General features: G+C 42.6%; 1 protein-coding gene across 1 annotated transcript in view; it reads right to left on the reverse strand.

Moving 5' to 3' along the window:
• The window catches only part of TOP1 (DNA topoisomerase I), a 97,083-nt gene extending 79,360 nt beyond the window's left edge, over positions 1-17,723 (reverse strand). The window contains exons 1-2 of the mRNA XM_032838488.1: positions 17,336-17,723; positions 16,989-17,013 (exon numbers count right to left, since the gene is read on the reverse strand). Coding sequence (XP_032694379.1) covers positions 16,989-17,013; positions 17,336-17,368 — 58 coding nt within the window. The 5' untranslated portion in view covers positions 17,369-17,723. The remainder of the gene's footprint in view (positions 1-16,988; positions 17,014-17,335) is intronic.
• Between the last annotated feature and the right edge of the window lie 7,397 nt (positions 17,724-25,120).

Below are 25,120 nucleotides of genomic sequence, written 5' to 3' on the forward strand. Positions count from 1 at the left end.
CTAAAATAAATGACCATAATTTGAAGCTAAAGCTGGAGGAAAATGGATCTGTTCCTGGCCTTTAAACGATTCACCCAAGTTGTTCTCTGAGACTTCACATGTCCACTATGTCAGTGGTCCTCATAGTAGCCAAGGCTACAGTCCCATTTTAGGCCATTAGACGAATACTGTCTAACTAACTGTGGACCACAGTACTTATAAGTGAGATGCAGTCGACATTCACTATGAGCATGCAAATATGCAAATGAGAGGAGGACCCCACGTAAGTTGTAGAAATTGAGTTCTGATCTGCTTTTACTGTAAGCAACACTTTGAGATGAGTTAACCGTTTGTCTGCCTATACAATTTTTTTTTTAAAGATTTTATTTATTTGACAGAGAGAGAGAGAGAGATCACAAGTAGGCAGAGAGGCAGGCAGAGAGATAGGGAGAAGCAGGCTTCCCACTGAGCAGAGAGCCCGATGCGGGGCTAGATCCCATGACCCTGAGGTCATGACCTGAGCTGAAGGCAGAGGCCTAACCCACTGAGCCACCCAGGCGCCCCACATTTTTTTTTAAAGTAAACTCTACCCTCAACGTGGGGTTCAAACTTACAACCCCAGTATCAAGAGTCATTCTCTACTGACTGTGCCAGCCAGGTGCTGCTTCCTATACAACTTCAGATTTTTCTACAACTTACGGTCAGATATTCACTTATTATTGACTACTATTTAACAAATACAAATTAATAACTTGTTATGGCAACATGCTAAAAATTTGCAATTTCAAATGAAGACAAATTCCAATCATTTTAAAGGATAAAAATCCATAAGGGTGTATATAAATATAAGCTAGTCTGTTTTGTCAACTACAAAATAGAGATTTATCTCATAGAGCTGCTGAGATGAAATGAGAATTTATTCAAGCCCAAGGACCTTAAATACTCACCTCTGTGCAATACTAAAGTGGTCAAGTAAAATGGAAAACTGTCAAAACTTCCACCTGCTCTTAAAAACACCACTGTGCCTACCAGTTCTAAGTCCTCTTAGCAAGATAAGGCAATGTAGAATACATAGGACTACACAGAAGGAAGACTTATTCAGACTCACCAAATTCACACCTCTTTTGGATTTTTTTTAAGTTCCGAGTACCTCAACCACACATATTCCAAGCAATATCTAAACCTAAATCTCTCTGCTCTTATCTAAATTTAATCTAGAGCTATGCTGTCCAATTATACATGTAGCTACTTTAAGTAAAATAAAAATTTTAAATTCTTTGGTCACACTAGCCACATTTCAAGGGCTCAATACTCTCATCTGGCTGGTAGCTACCACATAGGACAGCACAGATACAGAACATTTTCCTCGTGAGAGAAGGTTCTACCAGGACAGCACTGACTGAAAAGCTTGGATGCAGGTCAACATCTTCCTTTCACTGGTAGGGAGGGCATGAGGCACTATGTTATATGATTCATTCTGGTCACAACTGGCAAACCGAGGAGTAAGACTTCCCTTGTCCTGACTCTCCACCCCACCACCAACTCCCCTGCCAGAGGCCAGTCAAGGACCTTTTCCCTACATGGCAAGGCACTATGCTGTGTAATTCCTTAAGGCCGGCCAAAAGTTTTCCTGGCTAAAATGGCAATCTCAAAAGCAGGCCACTTTTGCACAGAGTCCCTGGAGAATCAGAGCCTCAATGAGTGCTTCCCAGAGAACATTTCAACTAAGGTATTAGTCCACTAAGGCAGAAGTCAAACCTAGATAGTACAATTATTTTAAGCATCCAAAGTATGGCAAACAGGGGCGCCTGGGTGGCTCAGTCAGTTAAGCAACTGTTTTCTGCTCAGGTCATGATCTCAGGGTACTGGGATCGAGCCCCGAATCGGGCTCCCTGCTCAGCAGGGAGCATGCTTCTCTCTCTCCTCCCCAGTTGCTCATGCATTCTCTCTCAGTCTCTCGCTCTCTCTCAAATAAAATCTTAAAAAAGAAAAAAACAAGTATGGCAAACAAATCCTATTCAACGAACTCAATTTGTTCTCTAAATACAAGACAAAGTTACAATGTTTTACTCCTGCCTCTCAGAGTAATTAATCTGTTACAAGACCCTTAAAATGGACATTTACATTTCATATACTCTTTAGCAGTGAGTCATGTTTTCAGAAGGACATCCCTGAGCGAAAATGCTACTTCTTTCCCAGGAGGCAGAACTTAAAAGGAAAAAAGGACTTGTCTAACCTGAAAATGTACCTTCTCAGGCCAGCTCAATTAGGACAGGCCCATTCCTGCAGGCTTGTCCTCCTTTGCTTCTATTAAGGGAGCCCTTAATACCTGGGAAATAGTGAAAGTGACTACAAACCTCCGGTCTATGCTACATAGACACCCACAGCTCAACCTAAGCCACCCTTGTTTTCAACAGAGCCTGGGCCTCAAAATGCCCCCAAGTCTACACCTTGTTTGGCTAGATAGGAGTCAAGGGTGTTGATGCACTGTCTCATGCATCCTATTACTAATTCAACTAAAGGGCCCTCTTTGCCTAGAGTTATCACTACTGATGGTACTTGAAATGCACAGGCCATATTCTGGGCAACTAGGTGGAGAAAGAGTAAGCCTGAACACATATATGTTCTTCAGAAGCCTTTCTCGTCTTATTCATGTAACAGGCTCCTTTTTATGCTCCAATTATGAATTACTCCAACTTCAAAACTGTAAGGAAGAATAAGTAATTGAACAAGAACTGAGGTCTAGCCATGGGCCTTGTAAAAAAAAAAAAAAAAAAAAAAAAAACAAAACAAGCAATAACTGCTTGAGATGTTGAATTACTACAAAACTAGTTCTAAGTTTCATATGTATGTCAAGACTAAATAACTGACCAGAAGCTTATTTGGATAAATTTATCTTATCTTTGTCAATTATTTGATGTTGGGGATATAGTAGTACCAGATACTATTAGGTGATCTTTTATAGGACTCTGAGATAGCTATTATCCCTCTACTTTTATAGATGAGAAACTAGGATCAGAGTTATAACTTGCTTAGGGCCACCAGCTAACCAAGTTTATCTAGCCCTGAAGTCTCTATTTCAATGGTAAGCAAGTGGACTTTTTGTCCACGTTCTTTCATTCCTACTAAAAATATGAGGCTCAAAAAAAATTAAAACTAAAAGAATAAAATAAAAATGTGACGCTCAACAGGAAAAGGTGAACTTCAAAACTTACTTTATTCCACTGGTTCTGAAACGTTAGTGTGCATCACATCACCTGGTGACTTGTTAAAACATCACTAAGACCCGAATTCAGAGTCTGGGCCTGTAAGTCTGAATGAGCCCAAGAATTAGCATTTCCAACAAGTTCTCAGACAATGCTAATCAGGAAAACACGTAAAAACTACTGTTCCATTCAAATCCTCCCATGTCAATCAGTGCCATTGGTAGCTAACGACCCCTAATTTAATCTCTAAAGGTAATGACCGCCATACGTAAGATCTTCAGCCTGCCACTAAACTGTGCCAATAACTCCACTTACCTGTTAATGCTCTGCCTTAGCCATTCTAGGGGTATCAGTACGAAAACAACCTCTTGCACTTTGTGCTCTGCTTAGTCACCCAATCCTAAAAGATGACGTCAGGATCAAATAATGGCTTGTTAAACATGAAGGAGGAGAAAGGATTAGGATTCTGATGAGATAACTAGTAAAACAGCTGCAAAAGCAGTTAACGATCTCTACTATTTAGGTAAATACTCACTGAAAGGCAGAAGATACTGAGGATAAATATCAAGCTTCTATAAACATATACTGAAAAACACTGTTCTCGTCCTTCAAAAACAAAAACAAAACCAACCATAAACTGAATAGCTTAACCAACAGAGTACCTTAACCAAACAAAGCAAAACACACATCTTTGTCAAGTAAGATAGTGAAGTCCAGATGGCTCAATTTCTCCAAAGATAATTTGTGGTCAGCTGTATTAATCAGAATCAGCCAGGATTGTTAAATAAGCATTTAAAAACGCAGATTTCTGGGGTAGCTGGGTGGCTCAGTCAGTTGAGTGTCTGACTCTTCTGACTTTGGCTTTGGGTCACGGTATGAGATCAAGCTCTTCCACACCTGGCATAGAATCTGCTTAAAATTCTGTCCGGCTCTGGCCATCCCCATCCCTGAGCACTCTCACTCTTTTAAAAAAAAAAGAAAAGAAAAGAAAAAAAACTCAGCCTGTGCCACTAAGGAATAAACTTAAGAGTCCTAGGAATAGGTCTTTTTATCAAGTACTCCCAGGTGATTCTTAAGCATATTAGCTTGCAAACAAAGTGTAGGGACTCCTGACTGGCTGTTGGTGGGAGTGTGTGTCTCTTGATCTCAGGGTTGGGAGTTCGAGCCCCACACTGGGTGTTGACGATTACTTAAAAATAAAATCTTAAAAAGAAAGAAAGAAAACTTAGGATAGAGCTCTCACTTTTTCTCACTTGATTTTCAACCAGCTAATGAGCTAGAAGAGAGAGGGGTTCCCATCTCATAATTAAAACATTTGTTGAAAGCATCTGTACTATCCATATAGGATGAGATAGTGTTATTTTACACTTCATACAGAGTAAATAAGCAAAACATGTAAATTTCTACAGTCCAGAATGAAAAATTGGAAGAAGAGGACAAGAGAAGCTCAAAACCAGAGAAAAGTGGTTGCTTCTGACTTGGGATTAAATGGTGATTGCAGACAGATTTCAGGAAAATGGAAGGGGAATATCCATAACTATGCCTTCAATGTGGAAACAGGCTCTGAGCTGTTGCTAATCCTAAAGGAGTTTACAATACTTAGTGCCTTCCTAAATAAATCGTAAAATGGAGAAGGGCCAGGCATACTTATGCAAACTGTACCAAATTCTAAAGACTAAGAGCTACTCCAGAGTAAAAAGGAATACTTGAACAGAACAAAACAGGACTGCAGACTTGTGGGAGAAAAATACACACTGAACTTTATTCCTGGAAGCTAGAGCTGCTGCAGGACCTTTTTTTTTTTTTTTTTTAAGATTTTTATTTATTTATTTGACATAGAGAGACACAGTGAGAGAGAGAGGGAATACAAGCGGGGGAGGGGGAAAGGGAGAAGCAGGCTTCACACTGAGCAGGGAGCCCCATTGGGGGAGGGGGCCCTCCCAGGGATCATGTCCCAAGCTGAATGCAGACACTTAACAACTGAGCCACCCAGGCACCCCCAGGACCTTTTTTTAAATCTTAATCAAGTTTTCAGTAAGTGTACTTAACAAAATTATCTTCTCTTTTGTACAATAGTACCTACTGACATGCATATTTACATATGTGCCATCAGTATGGATCCTGCTTAATATTCTGGTAGTCTTTTTTTTTTTTTTTAGTTAAAAAAAATTTTTTTTAAAGATTTTTATTTATTTATTTGACAGAGAGAGAGATCACAATAGGCAGAGAGGCAGGCAGAGAGAGAGGGGGAAGCAGGCTCCCCGCTGAGCAGAGCCCGATGTGGGGCTTGATCCCAGGACCCTGAGATCGTGACCTGAGCTGAAGGCAGAGGCTTAACCCACTGAGCCCCCCCAGGCACCCCAATATTCTGGTAGTCTTATACCAACATTTCTACTGTTTTCAGTCACTTATGGATCCAAATGAATCATATTGAACTGTAACTTTAAACTATTGCCCTAAAAACTTGAGCTCAATACAAACACTATCTGACATAAATTCCATAGATTAGCTCCTGTCCTAAAGAAGTCCTATAGTATTTTCAGGAAAGAGGAAAAAGTTTGGCTTCTTGTTTGCCCAACTAGAATCCAATTTTCTACAGAGCAAACAAGCATACTTCTGCTAATAGACAACATTCCCGACATTCTGAGATTAGGAAGGTGTAAACATTTGTAAAGGATTATAAAGTTCTGCTGAAGTTCCTATTTTTATATCACACTGCATTCAAGGAAGAAGGGAGGTGATTTGATTTTTAAGGGGGAAAAAGTAGTAATTATGGTCAAACCACCACCAGCTGAACATGCACAGAGGGCACTAACCCAGAGACCTCTCAGAGCTGGGGCTGTGGAGGGTGAGTGGGGGCGTCTGGCCTTAGAGAGCTTTCTGCCTGAAAGTCGTGTAACAAGCCAGCAGTTACAAAGACTAGACAACACATGTTCTTCGTCCCTGCTTTTGTTTTCTTTCCTGGTTAACTGGAACCATGAAAAATTATGAAATAGATCCTGAGGTATGATCAATTCCCTGAAAGATTCTTGTTTCCTTATTTCTGATGTTAAACAGCAAGAACTAGCGACACTGCATTCATTCTTGTGAAAACGCACTGATTATAATAAGGCATGTTCAGTCTAACATTAGTCTCGATGATTACTTTTCCATATTCAAATCATTTTAAGTAATAACACTACATACTCTGAACCTTCCTCTGAGGAGTTTAACAGCTTTCATATCAAGACACTTTTCATGGACTGGAAGCAGTAACAATACTAATATACTTAAACTGCTCCACAAAATTAGTTTCCCAGGACTTTTAAGTACTGAGTCTAATCTCTAAGATTTTAGTTCTTCAAATTTATGAAGATGGTGATTTTATACTCTATTTCAGGCAATCCAGTTCAAGGATTTAAACCATTTCAAGCGGGGCGCCTGGGTGGCTCAGTGGGTTAAAGCCTCTGCTTTCGGCTCAAGTCATGGTCTCAGGGTCCTGGGATCAAGCGCATCGGGCTCTCTGCTCAGCAGGGAGCCTGCTTCCTCCTCTCTCTCTCTCTGCCTCTCTCTCTGCCTACTTGTGATCTCTGTCTGTCAAATAAATAAAATCTTAAAAAAAAAATTTCAAGCACATTATTTGAATTAGCTATTGTCACATGATTTCTCAAACAGAATGTGAACATTTCTAGTCACTGACAAATCTACCTATTCAGGAAAACCTGAAAACTACTTTTCTAAATCTTATGTAATACTGCTGATACAGAAAGATATGGGAAATACACAGTACTCTGAAATTCTATTCCAGGTGAAATAACTTAATGAGCTTAAAGGTTATCCTAAAAGAATTTTTTTTCCTTGAACAGTTAAGAATTTGGACATCTTTGGAATTAAAATAAGGTCCTAGGCTTCCAATTTTTGCAAGGAGGGGAAAAAAAAAAAAACCCGAACAAGCCAAAAACCTTTTAGACTGGCAATGAATGGAGACATCACTCTTTCACTGATTTAAAGTATTAACTGCCAGAAAGAACCTTCCACCTCTATTCAACCTGGTATGTCAGGAGCCTCTGTACTGAGGCCCAATGAAAAATATGGAATATCAACAGAGGAAGTGAGTTATAGACCTATGAGTACTAACTTCAAAATGTTCGTTCTGGGAACCATATGGAGTTGTCTTGTTGATCTATATCTAGTCATTACTGGTATTTACTTTCTCAATGTTTGAATGAATAAATATGGCAGCTTAAATTTTCCATTTGCAATTGAACATGAAATTTTTTACTTTCCTGAGTAGATCTATAAATATTACACCATCCCAAGCGCAAACGGGGAAAAGTTACTGGCTGCCAAAGACTCTTAAACTGTAATTTAACTGTGAGAAACAAAGTGGTTTGTACACAGTCACAAAGTCTTACCCTTCTTGAGCCTCCCCTGTCTGGATCCGCAGTAACAGTTATCATATTCAAAGCTCCCTAGTGACCCTCTCCCTTGGGTAAAATCTCACAATACACAAATTCAAAAATTAAAGTTGTTCCCTTTGTACAAGACTAAAAAAGCAGGGCACCTGGATGGCTCAGTCAGTTAAGCATCTGCCTTCAGCTCAGGTATGATCCCAGGGACCTGTGTTGGGTTCCTTGCTGAGCAGGGAGCCTGTTTCTCCCTCTCCCTCTGCTCCCCCTGCATGTGCTATCAAATGAATAAATTAAAAAAAAAAAAAAAACCTTAAAAATAACTAAAAAAACAATCTCTGAAAAAGGTTTTTGGTGTTGTTTTATTTTTTTAAGGATTGGCAAGGAACTCAAAATTCTGTACTAAGCTCCACCTTTCCGACAGTGATCCTCACATGCTCTTTAATCCTCCATCTTGTGAGTTAAGTATTAGACCTAGTTTACAGGTAAAGAACTAAGGCTTGGAGATTAACTTCTCACTACTGAGCAGAAGCACAAGAACTCCAATTCAAATCCCCTTGACTCAGTATCTGTCTCTTCCACTCTATCATGGTTGATTTGGCTGGGACACACACACGGACAGGGACACACACATACACTGACACAAAAACGCACACGCATGCGACCATTCACGTTCTGAATCAGAGAAAAAAGATGAGAAAGAGGCCTAAGTTCTGAAGACTTTAAATTCAATTTTGGACATTCTCACAAAATGAGGGCAATATAGCCATGCAGTATTAAATAATCACTTTCCTGCAAGATATTTTTCTCCGTATACTTTACAAACCATATTATTCCTGAGATGTTTATCTTTTGAAAACTTTACCTTTGAAGACTCTTTAAAATTAGACCCAATTTTGTAATTTCTCTCCTATGAAATTATTTTCACCAGCCCACCTTTAAGTGAATACTGTGTTTGAAGTTTGCTCCTGTTGTGATGCTGCTATGATAATCCTTTTGATCAATGGTGTATCTACTAAGATCCACCCGCTTAATCTAATGGACATTAGTAAACACACCCCACAAATGATTTTGGCTTATTTTTCTTTTAAGTAGCACTCACCATTAGCTAGACTTATGAGCCATTACTGGAATTTCTGCCTACCATATTTTTTCATGAAATCTCCCAAATGCCTATACTCATGCGTAACTACTAACATGGAATTTCCCATTTAAGTTCTTATTTCTAAGCTTTATTATTTAAGGCATTCTTGTTGCCAAGAATTACTATTTCACAGGAAGTTGAGCTGGTCCCTTTAAGCAATATAAAAATAAATGAAAAATTAAGGTAACTCTCAGATGCTTTGAGTCTTCACAGTTTAAAAATGTTTTGGAGGATGGGGTGCCTGGGTGGCTCAGTGGGTTAAGGCCTCTGCCTTCGGCTCAGGTCGTGGTCCCAGGGTCCTGGGATAGAGCCCCGAGTCAGGCCCTCTGCTCGGCGGGGGACCTGCTTTCTCCTCTCTCTCTGTCTGCCTCTCGGCCTACTTGTGATCTCTCTCTGTCAAATAAATAAAATCTTTGAAAAGAAAAAAAAATGTTTTGGAGGGAAAAAATAAACATGATTTAGGAGGAGAAGAAAATAGTGGCCTTTAAAAAAACATGGTGACACAAGACACTGAGTTCTGTCGTTTAAATAAAAAAATTACAAATAATGAACTTGGCATTTCCCATACTAAATGTATCTAATAAAGACAAAGTTCTGGGTACCTTTTTAAAAATTGAGATATAATTCACATATAAGTTCTGGGTATCTTTAAGAGAAAATCCATAGTTCTATTAAAAGGCTGAGAAATTAGCCACAGCAATATAGTTTCTCCATTTCTAAGCCCAACGCTCTGAAAAAGAAGCTCTTTCAGCAATGACAATCTTGTCTTATTCTTATTCTTAGAAAAGTAGGAACCAGGTACACGTTTGGCTCCTCCTTAGCCTAAACCTAGATACAGATAACACCACCTTTCCTTTTATAGTGGTTGTTTAATAATCAGAAGAGATCAGTGTATGGTTGTGAAGTTTATGGAGGTAAAGACTCAACCAACCCTAGTTATATGCTACTGTTCACTACGTAACTGTCAGAAGATTTAAAACGTTATCAGGGAATACTAGTGAAGGAAGGAGCCACCAACATCATACCTGAATCCTAACATTCAAAATAAAGATCCATTTCAGAATAGAAGCTGTCTGACCGAAGTTTAAATTTTAAAATGTGGGCAAAGAGGCTCTCTATAGGGGCACCTGGGTGGCTCAATGGGTTAAGCCTCTGCCTTTGGCTCAGGCCATGGTCACAGGGTCCTGGGATGGAGCCTGCATCAGGCTCTCTGCTCGTTGGGGAGCCTGCTTCCTCCTCTCTCTCTGCCTGCCTCTCTGCCTACTTGTGATGTCAAATAAATACAATCTTTAAAGAAAAAAAAAAAAAAAGAGGCTCTCTATATACTTAATTAAATTTCAATAGTTTGTGAAGCATAGAAATATCATCCCCATCTATACATGACAAGACAAGATTTAGCAGCCAGGGTTACGTTTCATACTAAGAATAGGGACTTATTTAGATTTTTCTACTCCAATTTTCTACTTACCACAGCTGCTCAAGATCATTATCTTCCCACAGCCTCCCTCTTCATCACTTTTACCCTTTAATATCAATCTGGTTCCAGCCTTAACTCCAAAGCATCTCTTTTAAGACCTAGCTCCCCAGATGCCAGGGGTCTTAACTATCTCTACCAGCACATAATTAAGGGCAGGCTGTGACATCTCTCACTAGAAGCTTACCAATTATAGTCTGGGATTTCTGGAATCTAGACCAGGCAGGATGCTACCAAAAAGGGGAGCTGAGAAGGTATAAATGGGAAAGTTTTCCTTTCTTGGTCTCAGGTTCGCCCATAAACCTATGCAATCTGTACTATTCCCATTAAATTTAGATTTAATGAATACAAAAATGTGATGTCTACTAAGCTCTCAAAATTTGTTCCTTTCCTCCCACTTTCCCTTCTTCTCTGTAGCAAGAGATCAGGTAACAGAGTACAAATGAAGAGGCTACCTTATAGGAGCTGGATAAAATAAGAGGTCTTAAGCCAATGAGATCCCCTAAATTTACTGATCCTGAAACCTGCTAGGTTTATGTCTTCTGCCCTACCAGTATTCTGCTTATAAACCTTTATCAATCTGGGCATTCATATACAGCAACAAGATTAAAATATGGACTTTTAGGAAGTGGCAAAAGAGTACATTTCTAGTGTACTCTATGGTAGGACTAACCTTCACTTAAAACATCTGGGGTGGAGGGGTGGATAAACTCCAAAGAGCCAAGGATATCTCCTCCAAGAAAAGATCCCAGGCATCTATCTTTGCTAGACTGTGCTAAGAAAAAATACAAAGAATACTGAGCCCAAGAGTTGGCAGATTTTTGTTCTTAAAACATAGGAAAATGTCAGAATACCCAGGGACCTATGAAACTTGTTCTCAACAAGAAAGACCAAGAGAATTAAAGACCCCCGTAATGCTGACTGCCTTAACACCTTTTGTTGGAGCCTATCTAGGTGTATCTCAGGAATGCTAATGAATGGGAGTTCTCTGGGTCCTTAAGTCTACAGAAACAAAGTTAACTTCAAAGACTCAGGGGGGAATTGACAGCCTGGTAGAGATACATCTTTACCCTAAATCTAAAGGAGAGGGCATGAGGGAGATGTAAATAAAAATATCTACTATAAATTTCAGGAAAATTCTCAATAACAGTACACAAAGGTAAAGACAGCAGGGAGATAACTGAATAGATATAAAAATTTAAGCCAACAAATTGAAAATGAATACCATCCAAAAAAGAAATTTAAAACTTAAGTTGTCTTTCTCCCTTAGTTTCTTTCTCTACTAAAATTTAGAGACTAAATAAATGACAGATAAAGGTAGATAAATAGGGTTCTAGCTTGATGGTATTACAAACTATAAAGATATACTTGAGATAATCAGTAAAAGCACTTCTCTCCCAGTATGAAAAATACTTAACTCTTTCTTGAACATACAGAATAAAAATCACGTTAAACAATATCCATTTGCAACAATTTCAGCAAACTATCACTTCCTATAGCCCTACCAAAAATACCATTAATATCTAACATATTTTACAAGCTTTTTCACACTTAATAATAAAGCCTAGGCTACCAAGATACCCACCCTCCCTCCCCGCAATCTTTATCCCCCTCTACAGTATCCAGGCATTGGTGCTATCAACTCAGAGCATACAACACACACGAAGATAGGCAGGTTGGGGGGGGCGGGGGAAGGGCAGGGGCTGGTGAAATGCTAATTATTCCTTGCCTCGTTAGATTTCCTACATCAGTAACTGGCCTGGAGCCACAGAAAGGAAGGCTGTATCTCAAAATTCATTTAAAAGGCATGGAAATACAGAGAAAAGACTTGTTCTAACCCTTACTACTCAAAGTTCAAACACAATCTGAAAACTTCCTTTTAAACACAATACCTCATTCACTTCTTAAAGGCCAGTTAGGAACTTCTCCCATCCCAACCTTTTTACCTTAAGAAGCCATATTCTCAACAGTTTGCTCAAATGCCCTTATTATGCAAAGTTAATGTTCAAAATAATTAAGGAGATTATCTAAACCACAGGACACAGAAAAGTCACTCAACTGACTCTCCCCCATACAAATGCAATGAACTGACTATATTTTAACATTCTTTCAAAAGGGCCTTTTTTTTTTTTTTTTAATCTCAGGGTCCCACATCAAATATTCATTTAAAGCATTTCCATAGCCTCATTCAAAACTAAACAATTACATTTTAATCCATTTTTCCAAATAAAGCCAGAACTTTACTGGAGTTCAACATAGTTTCACATGGTAAGTATGAAACCCCTCACAAAAACATACTTCTGTGGTAAGAACTTTGGGTTTCAGGAAAATTAGTTTTATTTTGCACTGCAAGTACAGTAAAATTTTGTTAAAGACCCATAACATATATATGCATTCAAACCCAACTAATATGAAATAACACACACAATTTCATTATAATCCAAAGGCTCCTAAAATGAAACCTATCCATAAAGTACAAAAGAATCGCTTCCCATACCCTTACCAGTAGAGAATAACTGTTAATAATTAATATACACACAAACCTTTCTCAAACATTTAGATTTAAAAGGCTGACAGTTTTTGCATCCGTCCCCCATGCTGAAAAGAAACAATAAAAAAATCCCAATGGTCTAATTTTGGAATATAAGATTTAAGACATGTTAAGAATCCCTGGCTCTTGTATACTGTATGAATGGATACCAATTTACTAAGACCCAGAACAAATTAATGAATCACTCTTTCAAACTCTCACAATTCCTCATTTTTATGCTGATGATTGTTAAAGAAAAAAGCCAGACAATTCTTTTTTTTTTTTTTTTTCTGCTATTGATTAAAATGAGATTTGGGGACTGACTCTGGATTTCTACTTTCCATTTTATCTACTTACCAAAGAAAAGTATGAGCTGGAGACATCAATATCACCTAGTTTTCACCTTTCAAACTATGAGGTATTTCTGTTTCTTTAATAACTCCTGGATATTCTAGTTTTACCAGAAACATCAGAATCTAAAATTTGTTTGAGAGCTCTGATATGCTAGTAATCTAAAAAGCACATGTTGACAAGCAATTTTATTTCATGTCTAAGTGTAGTATAAAGAGTCCACAGCAGTCACTAGTTCTGAAAAGGTGCCCCAAGGAGTTTGGTTGTAGAAGGAAAGAAAACACCAGAGCCCAATGTTTTAAGTGTTTCTGGATTGGGTAGGAAGATGTGCCAGATTTCATTTGAAGGTACCATCAGTTTGCAGTTTTAAAAATGTGATGGGAATTGCCAGATAGCCACATCATCAATCTTCCCACCTCAATCTGCAACTAACGCACAGAAATACAACTATTTGTTACCATCAGAAACAATTTATATTTAATTCCTCCATACAATCTGAATCCATTAAGCTAACCAGAATCAAAACAACAGGATGTCAAACTATGATCCCATATAACATTACTTAGACTAACTAGTCACTAATTTAATTAAGCCTGATACTTTGCTCATCCCTGGGAGGGAGGAACCCCACAAATCCACAGTAGAGAGGCAAAAACTCTTAAGTCCTTGAAACAGCAGAAGGATCACTAAACCCCAACATGACGTTACCATTATCAACTCCACAGATAGCTCGGCAGTCCGCACAGTACTGTAGTAATGACTCAGCCCCACTATGGTTAGTGCTACCAACATTTAGAAAGGAAAGAGGTAGGTAAAAGATTATGTACAGTTTCTGCTCCTGAAACTCTGAGCTCACCATCAATACTTTAAATACAAAGGCACTTCACAAGTTACAGATTTTTCCTAGCAGTTGAGTATGGGGTCAGAACGTTCTAAATTCCAAACGAAGAGCAACAGTTTTAATTGCTGTAAAGAATGAGCTCCAAAGCGCAAAAAGTCTTTTAGATCTTAAGGGATGAGGGCAGGCAGAATGAGGGATGTTTGTATATATGAACTTGCACAGTTAATCTGTAAGTTGGGTTAAGTCCACTTACGATCATGCTTAAGCAAACTCTTCTTAATACAAAGATCAATAATGACATGTCTGAGTATCATTAAACACTGATTTTTATTTTTTAAAAACTGTCTTTCATAGTTACATATATTAATCACTGGTTACCAGGGTATTAGTTAATAGAGCAAGCACATAGTTACTAACACTACATCTTTCTTCTAGACAATATTTGCAAAGATCATTACTCCAGACACTTAGGATGGTGGCGAGACAGTTAAAAGTGCTTTTTCTCTTGAAGGAGTAGCTTAAGTTAAAAAGTAAGCAAATAACAAACAAATCCTTCCCTCTCATATTTATCACCTTTGTAAGAAAGTAGAGATGTGCAGCTTTTAATTTTCTCATACTGCAATCATATGTATGTATATGTATGTATGTGTGTATATATATATATATATATATATATATATATATAGCATACTGGCTAAGCTTGGGAGCTTTGGAATGCCAGACTCACCTGCCTGTGAGCAAGCTAATAAACATACCTAAACCTCAGTTTCCTCATCTATAAAATAGAGTTAATAGTACTTAACTCATAGGGTCCTTCGAGGATTAAATCAAATTAGACGACCCATGGAAAGACTGGGAGATTGCGCCAGGCAGACACTAAGTATTCAATAAATATTAACAATTACTGCAATTACAAATGATCACATTCTAAAAGTCAATATACTCAGCTTACTTCAGTTTCTATAAAAATGGCATCAAAGATCAATAATCTACCCAACCTACAATCACCACATATTCAATAATTCCTTTGTATAACTTAAGTGAGAACCATGGAGATTAACTTTCTGAAGAGAAAGGACTAAACTTTTTTTCCTTACTAAATACACGACCGACTCAGCGGAATCTTAAAGTCAAAAGAACACTTTTCCTCGGTTAAGCGCCTACCTTTCTCCAAGAAAGGTCAAAAGGACTCTTTACATCCTCATCTGCCACATCCTTTCTTTGCTCCCACGTCCCAAAGAAACATCTATTACTTTTTGCAGTTTTCTCAACTGCAGGGGACTCATCACCCTTTTAAAATCCTGACAGGTTAGCTAAACATAGTTAAGAAATACTCCAACTCCTGACACTAGCACCTAGTCTTGCACAACACTCACCTCAGAAGTCACCTCCTCTGAGAAATTTCCCCACCCGCAGACAAAATTAAGTCCCCTAGTTTCTCAAAGCATTTTGGGTGTACATACACCTCAGCACCTACCTTATAATTAACTAATTTATGTCTCTCCCAATAGACTAGATTGAGGGTGAGAAGCATTGTGACCAAAGGTTCAGCTCTAGCACTATCACAGTTTGGCACATATTAGGTGCTCAAGAAATGTTACACTTTAACCACAATCCTTCCTAGCAGAGTCACATCTCTTGTTAGATGCCCCACTACAAATCGGAACACAGGGCTGCTCTCAGTAGAGCAGGCTAACACGATGGACTGCTGATTACAACATCAGAAAACCTACTCATCAGCTTCTCCCATTGGAGAGGTTCCCGGAACCGAATTCAATTGAGCAGGATTATGTACCATCAGAATCAGTGGGAATTCCCAGCACACTACAGAGGATACCTTCTCCTTCAAAAAGACTGCTGAAAAGCCCACAGGGTGGGCTTTTTATTGGGGGAATCTTCACTGAATAACTGAAGTGGAAATACTCAAAGAATGCCTTAATTTGGCTGAAAAGGGGTCAAAAATGTAGAGATCTGGGAAAAGCAAGCTAGCTCTTGATTCCTGAAAAACAGCCGCTTCTAAAAAAGAACAGGAAACAGGGGTGGGTGCTGGCTACTGTTTCAATAAATAAAATCTTTTTTTTTCTTCCCCACAGCCCAAAAGAAAAGGCCAATACACCAGGTCCAGATGAGAGGCTCAACAACCTTTCCTCCTGACAAGTACACTAAGCTGCGGTTTAAAAAACAAAAACAAAAACAAAACAGTGCATTAGGAACCTCAGCCCCCATGAAAAGTTCTAGTCAGGAATACTTTAAATTTTTTTTTTTTTTTTTAAATCCATATGCCCGAGTCAAACACTTACATTGGAGGCCCACAGAGAACTCGCAAACTTTCTGAAGGGAGGGACTACCACCACCTTTGCAAAGAACACAAGTTGGGAAAAACAACCTCAAAATATGATAAACTCCACAAAGGGTGGCTTTAGTTTTAGAGCCGTAATTCCCCTCATAAACAGCTTACACCCCCACTCCCCACCCCCCCACCCCCCCACAAATCAACAGTTGCCGAAGGGTATCTTTCATTCTGGAAAACAGAAAAGGAAACAAACAAGAAGCAGAAAGGGTATAACCCCCCAAATAAAGTTCTCCTTGGAAAAAATAGTAACAATCCCGTCTCCCACCCTTCCCTCTCTGGTGAGGTCTGTGATTTATACGGCTTTGCTCTGCAGAAAGCTCTTTCTGGGCAGCTCAAGGAAGGAGCCGAGGGAGGGAGAGAAAGAGACACAGGCACAGAAAGGAGAGGAGAGAGAAAAAGAAAATGGCGCAGAGACTAAGTCCCGACTGTCGACAAGGCGACTTTCCCGGGAGGAATCCGGGCCGGGAAAGGCTGCCCGAAGCCCGGCGGCGGGTGACGCCGGGTCTCCGTTGCCCCCTCTTGGGATGGCCGCGATCTGGGGGGGCTGGGGTGCCCGGAAAGGGGATCCAGAGGCGGCCCGATGGGAACAATGGGGCCGGTGAGCGAGGAGCCGGGACTTAGTCTCTGGGACGCCATGTCTGTCCTCTGCCCGGCTCCGGCCGGGCGCGGGGTAGGCGGCCGGCAGCTGGGGGACCCGGGGTCGGGGCGGGGGGCACACTCACCATTCAATCGGAAATCCGCTTCAATCTGGAGAGAGAAAACGAGGGACTATGAACAAACAGGCTCCTTTCACCCCGCGGGAGGCGAGCGCGCGGGGCCGGGGGCCTAGCCCACCCTGAGCCCCGGGGATAAGGGAGCCCCGGGAACGGCCGTAAGGGGCAAGCATCCACCCAGTGTGTAACTTCGCGGCTTTCGCCCGAGGCCTAGGGCGCTCAGCTGCGCTGGCCGGCCGCCTCTGGCTGGGGGCTCCGGCCTGTCAAAGCGGCCGGGCCGGGGCTGGGGCCTGCGCCGGGGGTCGCGGAGGGCCGGGGCGGGGCTGGGGCGCCGGGAGGACTCGGCCGAGCCGTACCTGGGAATCGTTGTGGAGATGGTCCCCACTCATGTCGGCCGGAGCTGCGAGCGCGGCAGGCGGCGAGGGGCCCCGAGGAGGCGCAGACGGTCGGGACCGGCCTGTGCGGGCGGACGGGGGCTCCCAGAGGCTCCCGGAAGCTTCCGAAGGCGCGGGTAAGCGGCGGCGGCTGCGGGCCTGAGACTCCCGGAACCGCTGAGACGGCGACAGCGGCGGCGACGCTGACTGACTGCCGGGCGGGCGGCGAGAGCGGACCCCAGCAGTTGTGTAACAGCCTAAGTTCGCATTTCGGCTCACTGCGCCTGCGCGGCCGCTTTTAAACGAGACGTCGGCGACGTCAGGGACTCGCGGAAAAGAGGCCGAGGGTTGCGGGGCCCGCCCACCTCGCGCTTCCAAAGGGGGACCGACTTTGCATCGCAAGCCCCGCCCCCAAGCCCATGCGAGCCGCTGTGATTTGCATAAGGAGCCGACTCCTCCCACGTCCGCCCACCCAGAGCAACCTTGCCTTCCTCTCCCGGCGCCTTTTCTCGGAACTCGTACTCCTCTGCCAGGCAGTGCGCAGGCGCAGCCGGGACACCGCCCCCGGACCCTGGCCGGCACCGCGGCCACGTGGTGGGCCTTTAAAGGCCGCGGCGGGACTGCGGCAGCCCCGGGCTGAGCTACTGTCCCGCTTTTGCGTGTCTTTGCAGCTGAAAATACCTTGGCCGCAGGAACCCCAGACCTTTCACCAGCTCCTTTTCGCTCGCTAAACGGACCCTTGGGCCACCTGGAGGCAGGAGCTCCCTGCTAGTCTTTGTCCAGGCCTTCCAACATTCTGGATGGTTTCTCTCCACTTCTTAAAATTTATTTTAATTTTTTAACCAACCAAAGGTCTGGTTTAGCTCCAGTTTTCAGCCAGGTCCATGTAGTCCTGCGTCACGGGAGTGCTGACTTCATTCGTTCATTCCACAAACATTGAGCATCTACTGTGAGCCAGGAATTGTGCTGAAAAAGGGGATGATACAGAAGGCCAAATGGAATAGGACCTCAGGGTAAACAGAACCTGGCACGGCCCATGGCTGTATCCTTAGCACGCTATGGGGCAGAAGTGAGATGAATAGGACAAAGAACCGTCCTTTATAGAGCTCCTACTGTGTTCTCTGCTCTGAATCTACAGGGTAGCTCTGTGGGGCTATTTTATTACACTGTGTCAGGGTAAGTGACCTACAACCTCCTGTCTGACATCTACAAGTGGATACCTCACAAGCTTCTCCAGGACTGAATTCCCCATCTTCCTCCACCTAGCTAGAAAAGCTCCACCCTGGACATCTTCCTCCTTCCTTTCTCATTAGTCCAGCCGATTGCATCTCTTAAACCCATCTACCTCTTCTGCCCACACATCTGTCAAAATCTGCATTATCTCTTGCTTGGATTATCATAATATATACTCCTAACAAGGGTCCCTGCTTCTGCTGTGGCCTTCTCACAAGCTGCTAGGCAACAGCAGCCAAAGTGAACTTTTCTTTTTCTTTCTTTCTTTTTTTTTTTTTTCATAGTGAACTTTTCAACTTGCAGATCTAACTTATCCCCTTCCCACAATACTTCCCATCTCGCTGGTATAAAGCTCAGAATTCTTAAAGTAGCCACCAGGGGCCTACTATATAACCTGCTTCATTCAAGTGTGACCTTTGTGAATTTTGCCAAATCTATTAACCACTTCCACTATTATACTTAATATTTTAATTGATCCCCCTCTCTACTTAGCTTCCTCCTAAGTAATATCTATGAAATAATAATGTCTATGAAATTGTTCACAGATAAATACAAAAAGTGTCCATCCATGGACCATTGAAATCATCTCTTATCACATCTAGTGGTGAGCACTTTGGGGTTAATTCTTGTGAATGCTTCAAAGCTCAACTTTAATATCACTTTTTCAAAGTGATCCCCCCCCACATTCTCTGACTCAGTCTTTCCTCACCCAGATCAAGTGCCCCTCCTAGAGTGTCTTTTTCTTTGTAATACTTATCACAATTGTTATTAAGTTACTCAAGGGGGTAATGAGTGATTTTATGTCTATCTCCCCTACTGAGCCAAGGTTTCTCTTGGTTGATGCTTCATCTCCAGCATCCAGCAACAGATTCTACAGAAGAGACAGGCCATCAGTCATTAATGAAAGCAGTGGTCAGGAGCACACACATGGAAGTCAAGCCAGTCTGATTGTGAATTCTGCTCTGCCGTTTATTAGCTTATGGTTGGTTGGTTAACTTCTCTGAGCCCCAGTTTCCTTTTCTGGACAATGATGAAAATGGTGGAATTTTATTTGACTATCAAAAAAAAAAAAAGTTTCTCAAGAACACACAGCTAGTAGATATTGAATTTTGGATTTAAACTCAGGTTTCCCTGACTCCAAAGCTTTGTTCTTTCTCTCAAGCAATCTGCCAGAACCAGTTTCACCTTGCTAATGGTGTCTTTAGGTAGACTTCCCACCTCAGGATCAATCCTAAGCCGACAGGTGGGGCATTTTGATTCTATCTGTTTGTTGCAGTTAAGCCAAGAGAATTCAAGGACTGCCTTAGGGAATAACAGGGCCTCCTAGGACTGCTTTACTGCCAGTCCCCAAAGCCCAGGGAGAATCTTCATTTAATTTCCAGGTCCCTCCAAGGAAGATCTGGGTAGGCATAGAAACAGATCACAGACTCCAAAATGGCATAGCAAGTGTGGTCCCATGCCCAAACCTGGAGGTGTACCGGCATCTTATCATAGGTTGAATTTCTCTGCCGGCATGCATGGCTGGCAGTACACAAAGGCTGATTGGCTTACCCAAGCTCACGTGGCCACTCTTATCCTTAACATCTCATGCCAGTGTCCCCTAGCACTTGAGAAAATTACAAATAGTGCATAGACAAATACTTTTACTTTAATTGTTATATGTATATTTCCATGTGTATGAGATAAAAAATATTTAGCCACCACATCAGATCCATGATTTTAAGGATATAACTGTTAAGAACGAGGCTTTTAAAAAGTTGGTTAATTGGGACACTTGGGTGGCTCAGTTGGTTAAGCATCTGCCTTCAGCTCAGATCGTGGTCCCAGGGTCCTGGGATCGAGTCCTGAATCAGGCTCCCTGCTGAGCAAGGAGCCTGCTTCTCCCTCTGCCTCTGTCTACTGCTCCTCCTGCTTTGCATGCTCTCTCTCTCTCTCTCTCTTTCTGGCAAATAAATAAATAAAATCTTTTTTAAAAATTGGTTTATTGAGGGGTGCCTGGGTGGTTCATTTGACTAAGCATCTGCCTTCAGCTTGGGTCATGATCCCGGAGCCTGGGGATCAAGCCCCACATCAAGCCCTACATCAGGCTCCCTGCTCAGTGGAAAGTCTGATTCTTCTTCTGCCTCTCACCCCATTTGCGCACTCTCTCTCGCTCGCTCTTGCTCTGTCTCTCAAATAAAAAAATAAACAAAATCTTTTAAAAATAAAAGAAAATTAAAAGTTGGTTGATTGATTTAAATAAAAATATCAAATAATATCACAGAGGGAACGTATAAGACAAAATCCAGGAAGGTCATAGGCAAATAAATGAGGCTTGGGAAAACTCTCTTTAAATCAAGGTGGCTCACTCATTGACTGTCCCAGCCCCTATAAAAATAACTAGCAGATGACAACTGATGTTGTAGGCCTGTTTCCAAGGTATGCACTCTGAAAGGTGGATGATTTATAGATATTCCAGTAAAAGAAGGGCTCCAAACACACTCATATTGTTATGATTTAAAGCAAAACAGTTCTTTTCCCATAGGACTTCTCAGATTTGTGAACGCGCTAATACATATATGAATCTTAAAGAGAAGGACATGGCATGCAACATCTCCAAAACGTACGTGTGCTCAGAAGCCCTTGTTTCCACACTACCTTTTGAGATGGGACTCTTTGGAAGGACCAGACCTCATGTCACCTGCTCTAGGTTGTCACCCAAGAGCCAGCCGGCATTCATTTGCTTCTGAGTCTGTTAGGATTGTTCTTATTACCTTGGCCCAACTCTTGGCTTCCAGAGCTGAACACCGAGTTGGTTGTCTGAACAAGCTCTGCTTTTCAGGGAACTGTCCCTTCTGCACATTGTACACATATGTACAAATATGCTGCTGTCCCTCTGGCTACAGTCGTTTGGTCCAGGCCGACTCAAGATGAGTCACTTGGATCAACTTCCATGAGACCTTGGAGCTGGGAAGGAGAGAGTGGTTTGGTTTCAGTTCTGTGGATGGATCTACAGTATGTACACTGGGGAGCTGCCCTGGTGGGCCAGAGAAAACTGGGAAAGGGGAAGAGAAGGAGGAGGAGGAGAAGAGAAAGGCTTGATGGAGTTCAGGGCTTTGGTTCCTACTATGTACCCAGGCCTTATTTCACTCCTGTTCCTGTACCTTTAAGTGAATTCCCCTTTTTACTCAATTAAACTCCAATGGGTTGCTTGAGACCAGGAGCTCTGGGTAATACTCAGTCCTAATCTACACCTGACTCCAGGTACTCTTCAAGGCCTGTCACCCTTTGGCCCTAGCTCTGGGCCCCTGATATTAGGGCACCTGGATGCCCTTCCCAGCATTTTGACCCTGGTTGCTGGCACAGTCTCAATTCTGCCAGTTCTGGGGCAGCAGTAGCTTCTGGAAGTCCTCCCTGCCTGTAGCACCTTGTCTAAGGACCTGCTGCCCTTTTGAGGTTTGGACACCCCAGAAAGGAGACGCAGATTAGTGATTCCAGTAACAACCGGAAACATCCTCTGGCCACTGTAATTAAACAGCAAAGTTGACATTTGTGGAATAAAAAGAAAAGAACAGGAAAAGTGGCAACCCTTGAGCCATAGAATGATAGGACAGCAACAAGAATGTAGGAGCCTGGCCATGTGGCTCAGGGCGAGGGGGAGAGCTCACTTTCACGTACTTACTTTTATCTTCCTGCCAGAAGACATCCATTCTGTGATGAGGACATTTATGCATTCAACCAATATTGAGGAATGAGGAATGAAGGAGTGGGGACTAGGTGGTAGATAGGAACTCGCTACACCTTGAGAGTATAGATATGAGTAAGACCTAATCCTCATTTTGGAGGACTTCCTAGTCTGATAATGAGACAGACATATTCCCCAACTGTTACCATAAGATACAGGAAAGAACAGGGAAGAACGGGCCAGCCGCCAGTTGCTGTCACGGGGACAATATGAGGAAAGGTCTCCAGTTGGACACCATTCCTGAAAGACAAGGAGGGATTGGCCTGTGGAAGAGAAGGGAAGGTGTTGCGGCAAGAATAAGCCATGAGGAGGTAGAGAGTGATAGGCATGAGAGTAGCTGTGGTCAGAAGGAAGCAAAGGGTACAGGTAAAACACACATGGGGAGGAGGCTGGGAAGGTGGCAAGGCCTCTCCCAGTGACTGTGGAGCCATTTCAGGGTGAGTGGATGTGAGAATGACCAGGGGCAGCAGAGTGGGGACCATCTGGCAGAGCTGGCCCTAGAGACAAGCAAGTTAGTCAGGAGGCCCGTGGACCCCATAGCAAGTGTTTCAGAAGCATCATTTCCCATGGCGGGTCACTGGGAAAGACTGTCAAGATGCAGACTGTCACAAGGGGACGGCCCAAGGAGAAGTTGTGTCAGTGGCTCTATCCGACGTTCCCTCTCACAGGGTGTGCCTGTTGGGATGTCCTGTGCCTGCTCAGGTTCAGCTGCCTCCAACCTGAGGACCGCAGGTGTGGAGAGGCAAAGAGGCAGAAACCAGGGCTCCAGGAGATACTGGAAAATTCTGGGAGTGAGAGAAACCCCAACCTGACTTTTTTAGAGAGCATGACTCTCTAAAAAAAAAAAAAAGAAACAAAAGTGGTGCGCTGGCTTAATAATTAGCCTAAATCAGGTTTTTTTTATTTGCTTTTTTTTTTTTTAAGATTTTATTTATTTATTTGACAGAGACACAGCGAGAGAGGGAACCCAAGCAGAGGGAGTGAGAGAGGGAGAAGTAGGCTTCTCCCTGAGCAGGGAGCAGGAGTGGGGCTTGATCCCAGGACCCTGGAATCATGACCTGAGCTGGAGGCAGATGCTTAATAACTGAACCACCCAGGTGCCCCATGGTTTGTTTGTTTGTTTTTTAAAGATTTATTTGTTTATGAGCAAGAGAGTGAGTAAGAGTGCGTGGGGGGGGGGCAGAGGGAGAGGCGGAGAAAGAGAGTCTTGAGCGGACTCCCCACTGAGCACAGAGCCCAACGCAAGGTTCAATCCCATGACTGACCCTGAGATCATGACCTGAGCTGAAATCAAGAGTGGGATGCTTAACCGACTGAGCCACCCAAGCGTGCCCCCAAATCAAATTTGCTTTCTGTCTTATTTCCCATCCCTTAAATACTGTTGATCTGACTTCCATTCTAATCAGAGACTTCCTACTTTCAAAATAGAATCCCCTTTATTCTCCTCTACCTCCTTGCAGCACTCAGTGGATTGGCACATTCTCTGGGCCCATTCCACTTGGCTCCAATGACCACGAACTCTCTTGGTTTTCCTCCTACCTCTGCAAATGCCATTCTCTGCCCTCTTCCTCATCTCCCAGCACTTTGCAAACATCCCCCAAGGCTTCTGCCATCAATCTCTTCTCTCTCTACCCTCCTCCTGGAAGTTTTACAGATTCCATATTGACTTCTGTAGATAACCTCTCAAATGGGAGTCTCTCATCTTGATTTCTGTTTGGAGCTACAGAAAAATCTACCCATCTGCCTATTGTATATGTCTGCTTGATGGCCCCCCCAGTCAACTCTTCCCTGAACTCACCTTTCTCTTCTATGGTCACTGCTTGGTGAAATAGCTCCACCTGCTTCCAGTTGTATAGGCTCAAAGCCTGGGAACCTCTTGAGTTGATCCTGTCCTCCACATCCTATTAATCCTACAACCTCTGAGAGTGGATAAGACCTGTAATTATTTGTTTCTCACTCCCTAGGATTCTCTTGGCATCTACCCCTTCACTGCATTTCTCTCTCTCTCTCTCTCACAGACACCACAGACGCACACTCCAACTACAAGCCAGGTACTCTGCCTAGTACTAGGGATTTAGCCATGAACTAGATAGATGTGGTCCCAGCCCTCAAGGGCCTGGGAAGTGGGACAGACAAGAGGACAAGTAATTGCCATCTACTGTGACGAATGCACTGGGGATAAAATAGTATGTTTGCTGTGGGAGCCCTTTAGAGGAGCTGTCATCCCAGAATTGAGGAGACAGGCAAGGCTTCTCAGTGGAGATGACATCTAAAGGGAGGCCTGAAGGTGGGACCAGAAGTTGGCCAGGTGAAGGTTAGGGAGGATAAAGAAGGCAAGTGGAGATGAGCACTGAAGGTTGAGGAACATCAGATGAGCAAAGACTTGGACATCGGGCAGAGTATGGTTCACTGGGGGAGGTTTCAGCAATTCAGGATGGCTGAGGGGCAGAGTAGGGCAGGGTGGTGAGAGATGACGCTGGAGGGTTAAGCAAGGCCTAACTAATGCAGGGTGTTTTGTGTTGGTTAAGGAGTTTGGAATTTATCCCGAGAGAGATAGGGCACCACTGATGAGTTTTAGGCAATAGAGATTCATAGTCGATATGCATTTTAGGAACTATTACCTACAATATTAAGAAATGGATTTGAGGGGCGCCTGGGTGGCTCAGTGGGTTAAGCCACTGCCTTCGGCTCAGGTCATGATCTCAGAGTCCTGGGATCGAGCCCCGCATCGGGCTCTCTGCTCAGCAGGGAGCCTGCTTCCTCCTCTCTCTCTGCCTGCCTCTCTGCCTGCTTGTGATCTCTCTGTCAAA

Source organism: Lontra canadensis, unplaced genomic scaffold, assembly GCF_010015895.1.
Source record: "Lontra canadensis isolate GAN:19392208 unplaced genomic scaffold, GSC_riverotter_1.0 scaffold105, whole genome shotgun sequence".
NCBI classification, from domain to species: Eukaryota; Metazoa; Chordata; class Mammalia; order Carnivora; family Mustelidae; genus Lontra; species Lontra canadensis.